General features: G+C 38.7%; 1 protein-coding gene across 1 annotated transcript in view; it reads left to right on the plus strand.

Annotated features, from left to right (window-relative positions):
• The window catches only part of vangl1 (VANGL planar cell polarity protein 1), a 60,616-nt gene extending 48,385 nt beyond the window's left edge, over positions 1-12,231 (plus strand). Inside the window, exons 5-8 of the mRNA XM_063050741.1 lie at positions 5,642-5,775; positions 6,310-6,442; positions 7,667-7,901; positions 8,433-12,231. Of these exons, the coding sequence (XP_062906811.1) occupies positions 5,642-5,775; positions 6,310-6,442; positions 7,667-7,901; positions 8,433-8,693 (763 nt within the window). The 3' untranslated portion in view covers positions 8,694-12,231. The remainder of the gene's footprint in view (positions 1-5,641; positions 5,776-6,309; positions 6,443-7,666; positions 7,902-8,432) is intronic.
• Positions 12,232-18,578: the final 6,347 nt, after the last annotated feature.

Below are 18,578 nucleotides of genomic sequence, written 5' to 3' on the forward strand. Positions count from 1 at the left end.
GAAGTTCAGTTCTTTGTTTATACAACTCCTCAGAGGGAGCTGTAACATATTTCTTATCAATTTCCTTAATCTTGTCCACAATTACCAACTCCTCCTGCTTCAACTTCTTCCTCAAAGCAGCAGAATACGAGATAATCTGACCACGAATATAAGCTTTAAAAGTATCCCAAAGAATGTTCACAGAAATATCCTCTGTGTAGTTGATTGTAAAAAAGAGATCAATCTGTTCATTCATAATGTTAACAAAGTCCGAGTCCTGAAGCAGCAACGAGTTAAATCGCCATTGTCTATTACTTTGTGTATTAACCTGGATTTTAATAGAAAGCTTGAGTGGAGCACGGTCCGAAATGTTTATAGAATCATAATCACATTTAATCACTAAAGAGATAAGCCAAGAGTCAATAAAAAAAATAATCAATTCTTGAATAGGAATGGTGAACATGTGGGAAAAAAAGAAAAATCTTTTTCCCGAGGATGCAAAAAACGTCAAATGTCCGTCGACCCAGAATCAGAGAGGAATGAGTTAATCAAAGTTGCAGATTTGTTGGGTAAGGTCCGTACAGGAGCCGAACGGTCCAAAACTGGAGATAAGCAAGTATTAAAATCTCCACCCCAGATCAATGAAAACTCATTCAAATTCGGGAACCGATTAAATAATGATTTATAAAATTCCGGACAGTCCATATTGGGAGCATAAACATTAACCAAAACTACCTTTTTATTGAATAGTAGACCACTAACCAGTAGAAATCTACCATTCGGATCAGAGATAATATCATGTTGTATAAAAGTAACTGAGGAGTCTATAAAAATAGAGACGCCTTGCATCTTAGCGTTAGAATTCGAATGAAACTGTTGCTCCTTCCAAAATTTAAAGAAACGAAGTCTGTCCCCTCTCCGCACATGGGTCTCTTGTAAAAATAGAACATGTGCTTTATGTCTCCGGAATACTTTAAAAACTTTTTTCCTTTTAATAGGATGATTAAGACCATTAGTATTCCAGGAGACAAAATTAGTAATAGACTCCATAAACCCTAAAGTCAACCCGCAAAAAAGAGGATTGACGATAGGTTCGACCCACGAACCCGGAAAGGGAACAGAACAAACCAGAGATAACGGGAAGGAGAACGCAACCAATACTTCAGTAATGTAAATAGCCCAAGAAGAAAAAAGCTAAAACGTGAAGCCCCTCCCACCACCCTCCACCCCATGACCCCAAGGCTAAATCTAAAGCAGACCTGCCAGAAAGAAGCAAGCACTAAAACTACCCCCATGACTTCCAATAGATGCTCCCTAAAAATAGTGTAAATATAAAAAAGATCAGCTGGTTATAAAACAGTAAAAGAATTAAAAAAGATCAGTTAAGACAAACACAATATAAAACAGAGAAAAACCAGAAAGTATAAAGAAAACTGTAACAAACCACAGACCCTATTATAACCAAAAAAAAAGGAACAAAATTATTAATATAAACTAGTTAGGAAAACCTACAGAAAAGAGTACAACTAAAGACTACGAAATTTAAGGCCTCAAAGGAAATACACGAAATGATGCTGAGGGAATAACCACCCAGAATCCCCAAGGAAAAAGAAAGAGATGACGCAGTTAGAAAGAAAGTTTGGCAACCATATTAATTAATCAAAAATAAACTTTTCTGCCCGTATAAAGCAACGAAAAATTAAACCCGACAGATTCACAACCTCCGATCAAACGGAGATAGTTAAAAATTACAATTAAGATGTTGAAGGTGAAAATTGATCCAAATAACTCTGGGCATCCGATGGAGATTCAAAAAATCGGAGAGCTCCGTCAGGCGTGCGGATCCTTAAACGTGCAGGGTAGAGCAGCGCTGGTTTTAAATCCATCTTGTAGAGTTCCGACATCACAGATCTGTAACGAACCCGTTGATCCCGAATCTGTTTGCTGCAGTCCTCCACGAATCGGAACTAAAGATCCAAAAAATCAATGTAACCTTTAGATCGAACAAATCGTAGCAGTTTCTCCTTGTCTTGAAAGTAATGAAAGCGTAAAATGACGTGCCGAGGTTTATCTGACTTAGACGAATATGATGGAACTCTGTGAGCCCGATCCAATAACGGTGGTTGGTCAGGAAATACGGTAGGGAATGCATCTTTTAAAAGTTGAGAAAAAGCTTTATAGGGTTGTCAGATTCAACAGCTTCACGAACACCAATAATTCGAATATTCTGCCGTCGCATTCTGGATTCTAAGTCAGAGTTTTTAAAAGTCAGAAAGTCCAGTTTTTTCTTCATTATAGTAATTGTTTCTTCAATTTTCTCCATCTTGAGTTCATTTTGTTGCGTGGATTTTCGAAGATTAGATATAGCCGACTGATGTTCCGTGATAGATGTTTGCATTTTATCGATTGAATCGGCAATTTTCTGGAAATTAATTGAAATTTCCGCACGAATCAGCTCCGTTATAGAGGTTGAAATTTCCCTTTGAATTAGATCCGAAATAGCTTTCAGAGTCAACGGCGGTTCAGTCGGAGGGAGATCGGTACCTTTCAGTCTAACCGGAGGTTTGCCGTCTTACCCATTTTTTCCGTTTTGGACATAGCGGACCTTAAAAGCATCCGAATATCAAAAGGCCCAATTTGTTTCAGATTATTGTAAAAGTGGATGCCTTAATGGTTAGTTAAAATATAGCTGATCATAGGAAAAAAAACTCAGAGGTAATGGAGCGAGTCAAGAGCACGACTTCACTCCATGAGCTCTACCGGAAGTCCCCCCATTTTATCTATGATTTTAAACCTCAAGTGTCTTTACTGAATGACCTTAACGAAAATTACAGATAATATTCTCTTTGACTGGCAATGGTATACTTTCTCTGTACCGTTCTTGTACTGTCTCCTGTGATGCTAACATGTCTGTTTACACCAAGCTCCTTCAGTGCCTCTCTCCATTATATATTTCATTGCGGTTGCACTCTGTTTGTTCTTAGTGTTCCCGAACATTCCTGGCCAACATACATTAAATGGCAGTTTTTGAGTTCTGTGACATCTCAGGAAAACTTCAGCAATTTCCTCTTGTTTTCTTGGTCACCATCTAACATATCTTAATCAATATCCAACTCTTCCATGTTTCTCCCTCCCTAGGCTGTCTGCACTGTCAAGCTATGTCAAATCTCTAGCCTTTATTCTATCAACCATTGCTGTACTAACCAGCGCAGGTTCTGTACCCAGCCACTGATTCTACACCTCAAATTGCTGTTCTTTTAGTTCAAAGTGCATTTATTATCAAAGTATGCATGCAGTATGCAACCCTGAAATTCGTCTTCCCCACAGACAGTCACGAAACAAAGAACCGTGGAACCAACCCATTCAAAGAAAAATATCAAACATCAAAACCCTGTCCCATGCCCTCCACGCAAAAAGAATTTGCACGAACGGCAACAAAAAAGATCAAAAGCACAGAATACAAAACACAAAAGACATATTTCAGTACAGTTCAGCTCAGTGTTCATTATCTGCAGACCACCAGATTAAAAAAAAACCTCACCCAATAGTAACAAAAAAAGCAGCTAGAAATAGAACACATCATAGAAACTGAATTAGAGTCCAAATCTACAATCTGCATTGATTTAAGGCCCATCCACTATCAAGGGAGAGAGATCGCTCAAACTGAAAGACCTTCCCTCAGGAGCAAAGAGACTGCCATGTGTAGACACCTTCGCAGCAGCAAACAAGAGGCCGGTAGGCAGTGCTGAGCACTTGCTCACCTTCTGCACTCACCTCTGATTTCAGTCTTCCTCAGTACTTTGATCAGCAAGAGATGGAGTCGGTCACTGGCCCGTCTCCTGGCTTCTTGGCCACCATGCAGCACACCTTGGTCACAGCCTCGTGGAACCCTCTCAGAGGCAGCAAAGCATCAGGTCAACCCAAAATCATACTGCTAGAATGAAGATTACAGGCTCCAACAGTAGCAGAACCATATCTAGTAAAAAGAACCTATAAAAGAAGTGAAGAGAATTGCTTCATGACCCATCTTGTAGACTACCTTTGGTAGTGTTCGCTGGTGCCGTCTTCTTCTGGTCCTTTACCTTGCTTTAGCTTCATCACCTCCATCACCTTACTTATCTATAACTTTGGTCATAAATGTTCCTTAAAAATTCTCCTCTGCCATGAGCCTTGGACCATTACATACCACGTGTACCATTTTCTTGACGTGGCATTTGCAGAGGCACTGGCATTTTGGAAATCGTGCAGTATCCCTTAACTTCTCCAGACCTCCTCTTCCTATAACCCAACTCTTCATCAAACTTTAGGTCTTCCTCACAGTAATGCAGTTTTATTTTTGGCACTAATAAGCACTGTTGATAATTCTAAATTAAATGCATTATCTGACTGTGATTTTGATGAAGGGTCTTCAATCGTAACAAAATGAATTCTTGCAGAATTTATTTTTGTTTCTGATTCCACCAAATGCAGTTCAGTTTGCTTTCAGACCATTAATCGTTTCCATCATATCAAGAAATAGGAGTTTAGATCAGTGGTCTCCAACCTCTGGGCCGCGGACCGATACATGGCCGCGAAGAATGCAGTGGTACAGCAGTAGTTGGAAGGCACCCAGCACATCTTTAAGAAAAAAGCCAAAATAAACAAGCTAATTAATTAGGGCACATACTGGTTCACATACTGAAACAAAATTCCAGCACATTTAGGAACAAGCAGTAGCTGCCGCATTATATAGCAGTTTAATTATATTACTTAGCTTGTTTATTTCGGCTTTTTTCTTAAAGATGTGCTGGGTGCGTTCCGACTACCGCTGCACCACTGCATTCTTCACAGCGATGTAACTGTCTGCGGCCCGGAGATTGGGGACCACTGGTTTAGATGAAGGGTCATTGACCTGAATCATTAATTGTACTTGTCTCCATAGAAACTGCCTGACCTGCTGAATATTTCTATTGTATGCTGTTTTTATATCAGTAATCCCTAGCTGCTCAGTTACTGAAACAATTGCATTTGTCTGTCTTGGATTGGAGTAGAAAGATGGCAGATAGAGCATGAGTAGTGGAGGGTCAGAATGCCAAGAATACTAGGTTTTAATATTTATCGTTGAACTAGAAACTATTAGCAGCACTGATGCTTAAAAATGCAAATTGAAGCCTACCAATCATCCTCACAGATTTATGCAGAATAATTTGACTGCTGGTTGAGAAATTTGATTCCAAGCATCCTATCCAAGCTAATTGTATCCCAATGATGTCGTTTTAAACATTCATTTTAAATGCATTCAAGATAGAGCAGAGCATTACGCATAACTAAACCTCTACATAATGCGGCAGCTACTGCTTGTTACTAAAAGTTCTGGAATTTTATTTCAGTATGTGAACCATTTTCATCATTGGTTTATCATGACTGAAATTGAACTCCAGGCAAGTGCCTGGCATTCTTAACGTTCAAATTTCCTCTCTGATCCATCAAAATGTTTTGCCATGTTTACTCTGAAATTCTCAAAAGGTGCTGAATCCATTCATCATGATTTAAGCTAAGTGCTTGGCAACTTAAGAACAAATTCTAAAATATTATGGTTACAGAATATTCTGTGTCTAAGGTAGGAACTAGTTAGTTGCTTGTGGGTTCTACATACTTCAGCTGCATCATCTTGTGTCTGCAGTATCCAGCGGGCCGCACTTGTCATACTGGAGAATTACTACAAGGATTTCACTGTCCATAATCCAGCACTCTTAACTGCTGCGAAGTCTCGTGCTGCCAAGCACATGGCAGGACTGAAAGTCTACAACGTGGATGGTAAGTCAGTACAGGAGTAATCCAACCAGAAAGTGACACTTGGCTTTAAAAGGACAGAAGCAGAAGTGGGCCATTCAGTTTCTTGTTTCTCTTGTGGCAATATGATTACGGCCATTCTTTTATCTCAGACACTTGGCTTAACTCTATATCTCACAATTTCTTACAAGCTCCAGATTTGGTTTCATCAGGACTCTATAAAATTGCACAGGAATTCCCTACTCTTGTCATCTTGTAATTAAGATAATATACAGTGCACTGTCCGAATTGCCTATTTTACCTGCATGCTCATTTTGAATATTCTTGCAGAAGACATACAGGTTGGTCTAAACACCAAAACTTCCAAACTCTCACAAGTTTTCAAAAAAATTTTTTTATTGAACTGAAAGAACTTTCTTTTCCTGAAAGAACCTTGCATTTCATTAATGGTCTTGCCTACTGTTATCTTCAGTAGACTGCTACTGATCAATATTAATGCTTAAGGATGGCCTGAATACGCAGAATTTATTTTATCCTGAGCAACTTAACTATTTCTAGGTCCAGGAAACAATGCCGCTGGGCAATCTCGTGCAATGATAGCTGCTGCAGCAAGGAGGCGCGATTCGAGTCATAATGAGCTGTACTATGAGGAAGCAGAACATGATCGGAGAGTGAGGAAGCGACGTGCAAGGTAATGTCAAAATTTTAGGCCATTTAGTCACTTGAACCTGTTCTATCATTTAGTAAGATCTAGTTTGACCTGACTTAATATTTGTCTTTGCCTCGTGTCTCAATAACTTTTAACAAAAAAAAAATCAATTTCAATGGCCAGAGAACGGAAGCCTAAATGAAAGGTGTGATTGGAGAAAGGCAAAGTCTTATAGGTTAAATCTGAAAATATTCTATCAATTTGATCTGAAGAACTAGAAAATGCAGCATCTTTTAGCCAGTATAACCTCTGTTACTTGGTACACCCAATGCACTGGGTATAATGATGCCATTCTGTTAGCCAGAGCATTACGTAATCCATGCATGTGGTCCTTCTCAATCTCCCAGTTTCTATTGAGCTTCTACTTCCAGATTTTCAGTTTTGAATGTACCCATATCAAATTCCATTTGCCACAATTTTGCCCAATAATAACTCTTTCAATTAAGAGACTTCTGTTTATATTGCTTTGTGATATCAAGAAATGTGATTCTGTTTCTTTCTAACATATGTGTTCTGAAATTGTCAAAGGAGAGCTAAAAGGATACCCTGTGAGCTAGTTTTATGTTTGTTTCTATAAAGACCTAATCTGGTTCCCTTTTTATGTTACTTGCCTGTTTAAAACTTAGCCATTACTGATAATTACACTGTAACAAGTAAAGTTCAGTCTCATTGGGTAAACTAAAACAAGTACCAATGGATCAGAAGCCAGTGTGCAAACTGCATATTTCTTCACATCTATTTTACAACCTTGTCAGCATTAAATGTTCACCCTCAAGAATCTCTTTCATTCTCATTATGGCTTCAAGGTAATTTTGGTCACTGTTACAAACAATTACAATCAAAATGCTGCTTTAAGGAGGAAGGTTTGTAATTTTTCTGGAAAGATTTGGAATTGTATTCAAATTAACCAGTCTTGATGGGATCCAGTATTGCAGAATGATTTTATTTTTGCCTACAAGAGGTTACAAATCATTTAACTAAAAATACTCGTAAAATGCTTTTATTGTTTCTTTACCTGTTCATTACTGAGCAGCATGTAGCTGCTTATTTTAGCCAACATTCCTTTCAATCAGCCTGACATTCTGGTCATAATTTCTGATGCAAATATGGAAATTGCAGTATTGAAAATTGCTATTTGAAACAAACTGTGGAAGGAGAGAAACTTTGGAAAAACTAATTCTTGTTTTGCTAATGGTAATTCTTCAGGCTGGTGGTAGCAGTTGAAGAGGCTTTTACTCACATCAGGAGACTTCAGGATGATGAGCAACAGAAAGCTCCTGGAGAAGTGATGGATCCCTTGAATGCTGCACAGTCCATCTTTCCTTCGATGGCAAGGGCATTACAGAAATATCTACGTACTACGAGACAGCAGCACTACCACACCATGGAGAGCATCCTGCAGCATCTGGCATTTTGTGTTACCAACAACATGACTCCAAAGGTATGCTTCATGCAAGTGATTTGCTGATCTGCACAAAATCAGCATACTCTGAGCACTTTCCTTAAAATGTATACTGCTTAGTCAAAATTAGTATTTTCAGCAAAGCTTAATTTAACTTTGTCAGAGCTGTCTGGATTTGACTCTGATTCATAGCTATAGTTAAGAACTGGTATTAGAGTGATTGGGAGAGTCCGTCCAGTGAAAGATGAAAGGAGAAAGCACCTATTTGAAAACTTAATGTTTGTCTCATTTGCTGGAAATGTCAGGATATGAAAAGGATGACATTAAAAGTACAGACTTTAACATAAATTGATCTAAAACATTTACTTTGATATGTGAAGCTTCCCTCATCTAGAGACTAAGTAAGATATAGGAGCAGAAAGTTACCAGAATTAGTGTGAAAGAATTATCTGCTCATTTAAATTTGGTTTTTGCTGAAGCACGAAGCACATGCTTCACATTTTATCTGATATATTCTTTCCACTTTTTGTGTATTTCAGAACTTTCCTCACTGTTTTGTTTAACTTGTAGGCCTTTTTGGAGCGTTACCTGAACCCTGGACCCACCCTCCAGTACGATAAGAACAGATGGTTGGCCAGTCAGTGGACATTGAGTAGTGAAGAGGCGGTGACCAATGGGCTAAAGGATGGCTTGATTTTCACACTGAAATGTCTTGACTTCAGTCTGATAGTCGTAGTGAAAAAAATTCCTTTCATCAAACTCTCTGAGGAGTTCATCGACCCAAAATCTCATAAGTTTGTGTTGCGTCTTCAGTCTGAGACATCAGTGTAAGCTGTTAATGCCAAGGACACATGGCAGATCGGTCAGATAATCCAACTGCACTTTGGATGGGGAAGGGTGTTTATCTTTTGACCATGTTTAGATTTTTTTTCCTAAATACAGGACACCTATACTTTCCGGTCTAAATCTTCAAGAAAATGTGCTCCACCTATCACGGGCTTGCCTATTTTGCCCCGATTGATGAGAACTGTATCAGCCTGCTTCCAGACACCAGCATAATAGCAGTGGACCTCTAGAAACCTGAACATTTTCCACTTTGAGAAAAGTGCACTGTCTTTCCACTTGTTTCTAGAGAAACCTTTTTTTTCCATATAGACCATCTCACCCTCTAGAGAAAGTACTTTGGAAATCCTAAATGTGTGTTTCTTGAGATTTGGACCTTTCTTTTAGAAGATTGGTTACAATAGCTGTTAATGGCGAACTGTTCTGCAAATGAAGATGTAGATAGATTCCATCTATCGAGTCCTAGTGTTCTAGAGAACCAGCTTTTCCCAGATAATGTACTTGGAAAATTTGGTTCAGGAATGTAGACTTGCACAGTGTAAGCATTGTTACAGAGTAGATAGTGTTTTATCCAATACGTGGAGTTTTTGTAGATGTATTGCCTTAGGCAGGTAATGTAAAGATAGGGGAAAAATTTCCAGACCCACGATCAACCCCCCCCCACTCTAAAATAAAAATTGGAAGTAATTTCAGCTAAATTGCTTTAAGAGGGCTTGAGAAGTGCTTGAGGAAGGAAACACTAAGACACATCCATCTGGGACACAAGAGCACACTTGTACAGCAAAGAACAAGCATTAATTTTGTCTTTTGTGTATCTTTAAATCATGCACACTAAAATCAGTGTCACATATTTCCAAAATTTTGAGGCATGTAAAATACTCCAAATTTAATTTTGTTTAATATCCTGGAATCTGCCCAGTTGGAACTGCATTCTTTAACTGAGGACTCTTAATCATTTTCTTCACACTTTTACCTCTTGTAGTGCAATGCAGAATGTGCCCTGCTGGCTCACCTCTTGCCACAATGCACTGCACACCCACTTAAGGAATTTTTATACAGAAATGTTTGCTGTCTGAATTCTGTTTGAGAAATGATTTACTTTTTACTTTTTTTTTAAATGGTTGTGGCCTTTGAATTTTCTATTTTATTTTTTAACAAAACTTTGTTTTTACCAATTTTTAAATTGACATTTCTTGTGTATAAAGAATGTTTTATCAGATCAGGAGCAGAGTACAGTATTTGGTCAACGTGTATATCAGATCGAGCCAAGCAACCATCTAAACATTTGTCAAATTACTGTTTGCAACAGAAAATGATTTTGGCTTGTTTTTCCCAAAGTCAAATATCATCTGACAATGAATTTACTAATTGATCTTACAGCAAGGCTTGATTTGTGGTTTCAATTTTAATATCCTTTTGATTTTGCCCTAAAGTTAAATTTTCATTAGAAGGCTTCACATATTGATTGATGGGATGTGTCAAGATATCTTTCTGTCTTCTTGTTCAGTTTACTTTAATGGTTTTAATTGGCAAGTAATGCATAATGGCAATGGGTAGGGTAAATCCCACCAGAGCGGTAGCCCAGCAGCTCAAAGTGCACTCTCTAGCTTGAAGATATCAAAGCTGCCTATCAATCTAAATGGTTCCTTTTGGTCGACCTGTGTCAGCTTGCAGTTTGACTGTTGGATGAAGTATCACGTAAAAGCTTGCTCCCTTTAGTTGGAAATGAGAACTGACAGGAACCAATTCATACTTCTGTCATGTAGTTAACAACACAGTACTATTGGGAGTGCCCTTGGTGCGCATTTGGTGCTACTTTTATTCCAGTTGTGTCATGTACAGTGATGAAAAGACCTGAGCAAATGGACTAAGAAGTTAATGACTGTGAATTTCTTGTCTATGAAATATTATTGGATAATGTATATTTAAAAAGAATAAATTCTCTAGGGAGCTAGACATATTGACAAGGAAACAGGAACTGGCTAAACATAGAATAGCAGGAAAGGATTTGCCACCTAGATGTAGCCTTAATAGGTTGCTGAATAAGCTTTGGTTCTCTCTAATAGAAAACAATGACCGGAAGAACATTTGGATAGAGGTTCTTAACATTCTTTAAATACAGAAGTGGTATAATTATTGCCTCTTGAGTAGCTGCTTTAATACCATGCAGATGGAAAATACTTTCCTTTATGCATAATCTCTGCTGTCACTACCTCAAATTTAATTACATTCCTTTAAACAAAAATATCAGAGATGCAAGGAAACTAACAACTAATGCTAGCTAAACATTTAATGCAAGAACTTTGGGTCCAATTATTTGAATTAAACTTTTCTTTTTCCCATATGCGTTTAAAGAGCATAAGCTTTAGTATTTAGATTCATGTGGTAAAATGTCCCTTGTCTCTGCTGGAAGTATTGAGGCATGCAGGTCCCGCTCTGAGCACTGTAACTCCAGTGTAATCCCTGAGGGAACATGCCCATAGTACAGTCTGTGATGTCTGTGCCAGGTTTTTCCCTTTTTGTTTCTGGTTTCGATATTCATATACTATTCATGGCTTCACCTCCTAAGAATTCTAGGGTGTCACTTGCTCAGAAACCACTGTACCATTGCCAAAGATAGTCCTACTGCATCCCACCCTTTGAATTAATGGTGAGGAGAGGTCATAATCTGATGATTTATTTCATTTCGAGAGATCTTATGAACAGAATATTTAATGGAAACACCCACTAAGATTTCTTGACAGTTTTAAGAGAAAGACGTCTATAGGAGTTTCCATCCTATTTAGTCTTCCTTTGAAAGTAAATGTCAATTTTGCATAGGAGTTTATTGACATTTCCGGATAGTTGGGTGAGCTCACCAGGGTTTTTCATTCTATGTCATAAGAAGCTATTGCAATTAGATGATGTTACAGTTCTCTATTCTGTTTATAATCTGCAAGGGTCAGAATGTTTTAACCCTGTGTGGATGGCCTTGATGAACAGGGACATCACCACAAATGTTCATTTATATTATGCAACTTGATTCCATTGTGGTCTCAATATGAATGTAAAATGTATCAAGTACAGTTGTCACTGTAAAGCAAAAAAGAATTGTTGGCCACCATTTTTGGCAGCCAAAGTCATTGCTGTAAGATTGATTGGTAACTCACTTGAGATTTCTAGTCTTGTGAAAGTGTTATTGAATTGTCACTGTGTAACTACTGTTCACACCTAATTTTATACAAGAACTGATTTTTACACAATTTCTATTGTATATCCAAGGACTATAACTACAAGCTTCTGCACCTTGTACTGGAACAGAATTTGTGGATTTTAGGGACAATATTTGAAATTACAGAATTTTTAATCCAATTGAATAGGTGCATGATAGACACTAACAATTGTGTGTGTATTTAGCCTTAGTAATTTATTTCTTTTTGGAATCATTCTCTAAATTTTACATTTTTGTAACAAATTGCAAAATGTTTTTTCCACACCAGGTTTTGTACATGGAGTCTCCTGAAAATAAAGAGGAAAGCTAGAGCTGTTCTGCTTGGTTGTCGAATATAGTTTTTTTTTCTTTAACTTGTCCTTGGGTGTTGGCAACACTCTTGGGACACTGTTTCAAGCTGCATTTAAAGTCAATATATAATTGCCCTCAAAATGCCTGTAATAGTTAAATAGTTGTGCAATAATGACAGTAAGCATTAACAAAAGGAATTAAAACAGTGGAGCATTGGTGTTCTAGTGCTTAATAATGTAATACATTGCAGGTCTGTCATGATTCTTAGCTAGTGAAACTTGAAATTCATGTTATCTTTGAAAGGTAACATCAAGCAAAAGTGAGATTTCCTCAGGATCCAATGTCCAGGGACAATTAAGCCAACTTCCTGATTCAGCACTTTATTTTATAAATAGGGCTTGTAACTTATTGTATTCACATGCCTAGGAAAATATCAAGAATAATTCATGGTATGTGAAGTATAGTAATATGAAATGAAATTAAGTGATATGAAAGTAAAAGAGCAATACTGCAGCTTCACAGAAGAGGACAAATTTTGAAAATTACGATCCATTCTGACTCTGGTATAATTAAAGGGATAATCTGTTATTTTAACACTATATGTTTCCCATAAAACTTCAATGCATTTTTATGCCTTTTGTTTAACAAGAGTCCATGCACAATAGTGAACTTGAAATTACAGCTACTTATTCAGTTTCTTGAACTGTTATTAAGCCAGGAAGTTTTTCTGTCTTAGGAACTTTGAAACCTATATTTGTAAATTCACTTGCTAGCCTGAAAGTGAAGTTGTAATTGAGTCACAAACCTTTTTAAATTAGATCATCAAATGCACAATTCTTCTGTGGGGAAGTTGTTGGGAATGGGAGTGGAAACAAAATTTGCATGTGCTAGATGTTCATAACAAAACATGAGCCTAAGTTTAATTGGAGCTTATTCAGTCATAACTGATCAGTGAACTTTCAAACCCAGAGTAACATGGATTAAATCTATTTGAAAGCCACTTGAATAGCCACTCTATTTGAAAGAGTATTAGATATGATCAGTAACAAATTGACTTCAAATTCACTGTTTTATTTTATGATCTGCCTTATAGTATAATTTAGCTGTGACTCAATCATTGATGTGATTCTCCCATACAACTGAAGCCTCAATCCTGCTCTAGCAGCCAATCCTGACGTGAAAATAGAAACGCTTGGCTTCAAGGATTGGTTAAGGAATAGGCTGCATTTAAATAGGGAGCTTTTCTAATCCCCGTCTCAAAAGGTTTTATACAAGCACAACAGATTGGTTGTTGCTTTTTTTTGGGGGGGGACGGGGGTGGAAATTCAACCTTTTAATTATAGCACATGATACTGAACTGTCTGTAGATATGGAACAAGGATGCAGAAGTTTGTGATGCATCAATAAATTTGGAAGCTTGACGCTATTATATGATCTGCCAGTTGCTCCTAAACATTTTCTGTTTAGAGAACTTCACTGGTATGGGAAAAGTTCCAAATTTTCAGAAGTGTGCAGTTGAATATTTGAACCTGTATGTAAACATGAGACTGCAGATGCTGGAGTTGGAGTGGGGGGGTGTTGGTGATAAATACAGGTGGGGCAAGGTGTTGTCCCAGTGTTTCCTGCACTTGTGTAGAATTTGTCAATTTTCCCACCGTTACTACTCTCCATCCTACTCATCTGGACTGTTGATGATCCTCTGTTTTCTGGACCTCTGTCTCGAGCTCAGGAGACAGACATCTGCTATAAACCTACAGGCTCCCACAGATATCTCAACCACAAGTGTAAGGATGCAATCCCTTTCAGTTTCTCTTGTCTCTGCTTCATATATTCTCCAGATGAGGCTTTTGACTCGAAGGCAACCAATATTTTCTATATATTCTTACCACTCATCCTTGCCAAACAAGAGTTCCCTGGTCCTCACATTTCACCCCACTAACTTCTGTATCCAGTATATCAACCTTCTATTTCTGGGAGGACCAACAGGACCCAGCCTCCTGCTTTCTGTGGTGGCTGAGCTCCATAATTCCTGCCCGCTGTTGGCTCCCCAGCTACTCCCAGTACCGGACAATTCAGTGCAATAATTGTCCAATCTAAAGATCAGAACAATTCCTGCTACAGAACAACCCTGGACTGGAACCATAAAAAAAGTTGTACTTCTGTAACTCTGGACATAAATTATCTGATTTTTCTGCTGTTTTTTTTTTCTTGTGTAACTGTAGCAGGAACCAGATCTCAATAAGGTTAGCGTTGTTTCAACAAATAAATCATGACCTTGAATTATGTTTGCTGTTTTCATCTGCACCTCCCAATACTATTTTTCGAGCAGATGTGCTCAACACTGTACTAACTTGTGCACATTGCTTCTCCAAGTTCAGAAGAAGTTGGAAGGGCCATAATTGTTGGCAATTCAGTCAGTCCTCCCATATGTTATTGGGAGGGACCTATTTTTAGGGACAACACCTTGTCCCACCTGTATTTATCACCAACAACCTCCCACCCCCTCAACTTTTAGGAAATGGAATTGCAATTTAATTCCATGTCATAATGTAATGACATTAGGATGTCTTTTGGCTTCTGCAATAATTTTATTGGGTCTAGCATATTCATACACAGTGCACTACAATTGTTAATACTATAGATAATCATCTTGGAACATGCTAAGAACGGTTAAAACATCCTGCCATTGAGAGGGTAACAGTATAAATGGCAGGACATGCTGATATTGTAAAGCACAACATACAGTTGCAAGAAAAAGTTTGTAAACCGGCTGCCATTACCTGTTTTTCTGCATTAAATACTCATAAAATGTGATCTGATCTTCATCCAAGTCACAATAATAGACAAACACAATCTGCCTAAGCTACACACAAACAATTGTGCTACTTCACATCATTACTAAGTACACAATTTAAACAATCCCAGTCTAGGGTCAAAACAGTATGTGAACCTCTGTGGTAATTGTGGGCCGAAGGACCTTTAGCGTGCTGTAAATTTCTATTTCTATGTAATGCCTTCTACAAAAGCTATTTGGATTCAGGTGTCCCAATCAATGAGATGAGATTGGAGATGTGGGTTGTCGAGGTGTCCTGCCCTATTTTTAAAAAAAACACAAAAAATCAGGATACTGACAGACCCTACTCTTTTCAAGAAAGATCTGTTTTTGTGCACCATGCCTCACTCAAGCAACTTAGAGGACCTTAGAAGAATTGTAAAGATGCATGAAGCTGGAAAAGGCTGCAAAAGCATTTCTAAAGACTTGAGTGTTCATCAGACCACAATGAAAGAAATTGTCTACAACTGGAAATTCAGTACTGTTGCTACTCTCTAGGAATGGGTATCGTGCAAAGATCACATCAAGGGCACAAAATGCAATGCTGAAAGAGCTGAAAAAGAATCCAAGCATAACAGCAAAAGACCTGCAGAAATCTCTAGAACTTGCTGAAGTCTCTGTTCATATATCCACTATAAGAAAAACACTGAACAAGAATGGTCATGGAAGGACACCATGGAGGAAACCACTGCTCTCGAACAAAAGATTGCTGCATGTCTCAAACTTGCAAAAGACAACCTGGATGTTCTACAATGCTTCTGGGACAATGTTCTGTGGACAGTTATGAGAAAAGTTGAATGTTTTGGTAGAAATCCACTACATTTGGAGGGAAAAGGGTACTGCACACCAACACCAAAATCTTATCCCAACTGTGAAGTATGGTGGAAGGAGTATCATGGTTTGGGGCTGTTCTGCTGCCTCAGGCCCTAGAGAGTTTGCAATCATTGAAGGAACAATGAATTCAAAATTGTATCGAGACATTTTACAGGGGATTGTCAGGGTAGCGGTCCATCACCTGAAGCTTAATAAAAGTTGGATGATTCAACAAGACAATGATCCAAAGCACAAGGGTAAATCAAAAACAAAATGGATTAAGAGTAAGAAAATTTGTGCTTTGGAATGGTCCAGTCAAAATCCAGACCTTAACCCACAGATGCTGTGGCATGACCCAAAGAGGGCTGTTCGTGCAAGGTATCCCAGAAATATTGATGAACTGAAACAGTTTTGTGTGGAGGAATGGTCTAAAATTCCTTCTCACCATTGTACAAGTCTGGTCAGCAGCTACAGGAAACGTTTGGTGGAGGTTATTGCTAATAAAGGAAGTTCTACCAATTATTAAATACAAGGGTTCACATACTTCTTCCAACAACACACATCAAAGTTGCTGGTGAACACAGCAGGCCAGGCAGCATCTCTGGGAAGAGGTACAGTTGACGTTCCGGGCTGAGACCCTTCGTCAGGACTAACTGAAAAGAGCTAGTAAGAGATTTGGGAGGGGGAGATCCAAAATGATAGAAGAAGACAGGAGGGGGAGGGATGGAGCCAAGAGTTGGACAGTTGATTGGCAAAAGGGATATGAGAGGATCAACCTGATAGCCTCCAACCTGATGGCATGAACATCGACTTCTCAAACTTCTGCTAATGCCCCACCTCCCCCTCGTAACCCATCCGTTATTTATTTATATACACACATTCTTTTTCTCTCCTTTTTCTCCCTCTGTCCCTCTCACTATACCCCGTGCCCATCCTTTGGGTTCCCCCCCCCCACCCTTTTCTTTCTCCCTGGGCCTCTTGTCCCATGATCCTCTCATATCCCTTTTGCCAATCAAGTGTCCAGCTCTTGGCTCCATCCCTCCCCCTCCTGTCTTCTCCTATCATTTTGGATCTCCCCCTCCCCCTCCCACTTTCAAATCTCTTACTAGCTCTTCTTTCAGTTAGTCCTGACGAAGGGTCTCGGTCCGAAACGTCGACTGTACCTCTTCCTAGAGATGCTGCCTGGCCTGCTGCGTTCACCAGCAACTTTGATGTGTGTTGCTTGAATTTCCAGCATCTGCAGGATTCCTCGTGTTTACATATTTCTTCCAGCCTGGACTGTGAATGTGAGAAAACAATGTAGTCAATAAAGACATGAAAAGTACAATTGTTTGTGTTATTAGTTTAGGCAAATTGTGTTTGTCTATTATTGTAACTTAGATGAAGATCAGATCACATGTTATGAGTAATTAATGCAGAAACCCAGGGAATTGCAATGGGTTCACAAACCTTTTCTTGCAACTGTATAGAAGCGAGTGACATTCCTAGATATATATTGTCATTTCTTTACATTTAAAGTTGGCATAATACAGTGGGCTTGAATAATCATCGAAGGTATCTATGATAAACATATACATGCCCATATGTGTACTCGATGTCAGAATCAGGTTTATTACAGCACAGAAACAGGCCATCTTGGCCCTTCTAGTCCATGCCGAACGCTTACTCTCACCTAGTCCCACCGACCTGCACTCAGCCCATAACCCTCCATTCCTTTCCTGTCCATATAGCTATCCAACTTAACTTTAAATGACAACATCGAACCTGCCTCAACCACTTCTACTGGAAGCTCATTGCACACAGCTACCACTCTCTGAGTAAAGAAGTTCCCCCCTCATGTTACCCCTAAACTTTTGCCCCTAACTCTCAACTCATGTCTTCTTGTTTGAATCTCCTCTACTCTCAATGGAAAAAGCCTATCCGCATCAACTCTATCTATCCCCCTCATAATTTTAAATACCTCTATCAAGTCCCCCCTCAACCTTCTACGCTCCAAAGAATGGAGACCCAACTTGTTCAACCTTTCTCTGTAACTTAGGAGATGAAACCCAGGTAACATTCTAGTAATTCTTCTCTGTACTCTCTCTATTTTGTTGACATCTTTCCTATAATTCGGTGACCAGAACTGTACACAATACTCCAAATTTGGCCTTACCAATTCCTTCTACATTTTTAACATTACATCCCAACTCCTATACTCAATGCTCTGATTTATAAAGGCCAGCATACTGAAAGCCTCCTTCACCACTCTATCCACATAAGATTCCACCTTCAGGGAACTATGCACCATTATTCCTAGATCCCTCTGTTCTACTGCATTCTTCAATGCCCTACCATTTACCATGTATGTCCCATTTTGATTAGACCTACCAAAATGTAGCACCTCAAATTTATCAGCATTAAACTTCATCTGCCATCTTTCAGCCCACTCTTCTAACTGGCCTAAATCTCTCTGCAAGCTTTGAAAATCTACTTCATTATCCACAACGCTAACCTACCTTTAGTATCATCTGCAGATTTACTAATCCATTTTACCACCCCATCATCCAGATCATTAATGTATATGACAAACAACATTAGAGCCAGTACAGATCCCTGAGGCACACCACTAGTCACCGGCCTCCAATCTGACAAACAGTTATCCACCACTACTCTCTGGCGTCTCCCAACCAGCCACTGCTGAATCCATTTTACTACTTCAATATTAATACCTAACAATTGAACT

This window comes from Mobula hypostoma, chromosome 6, assembly GCF_963921235.1.
Source record: "Mobula hypostoma chromosome 6, sMobHyp1.1, whole genome shotgun sequence".
Lineage (NCBI taxonomy): Eukaryota > Metazoa > Chordata > Chondrichthyes > Myliobatiformes > Myliobatidae > Mobula > Mobula hypostoma.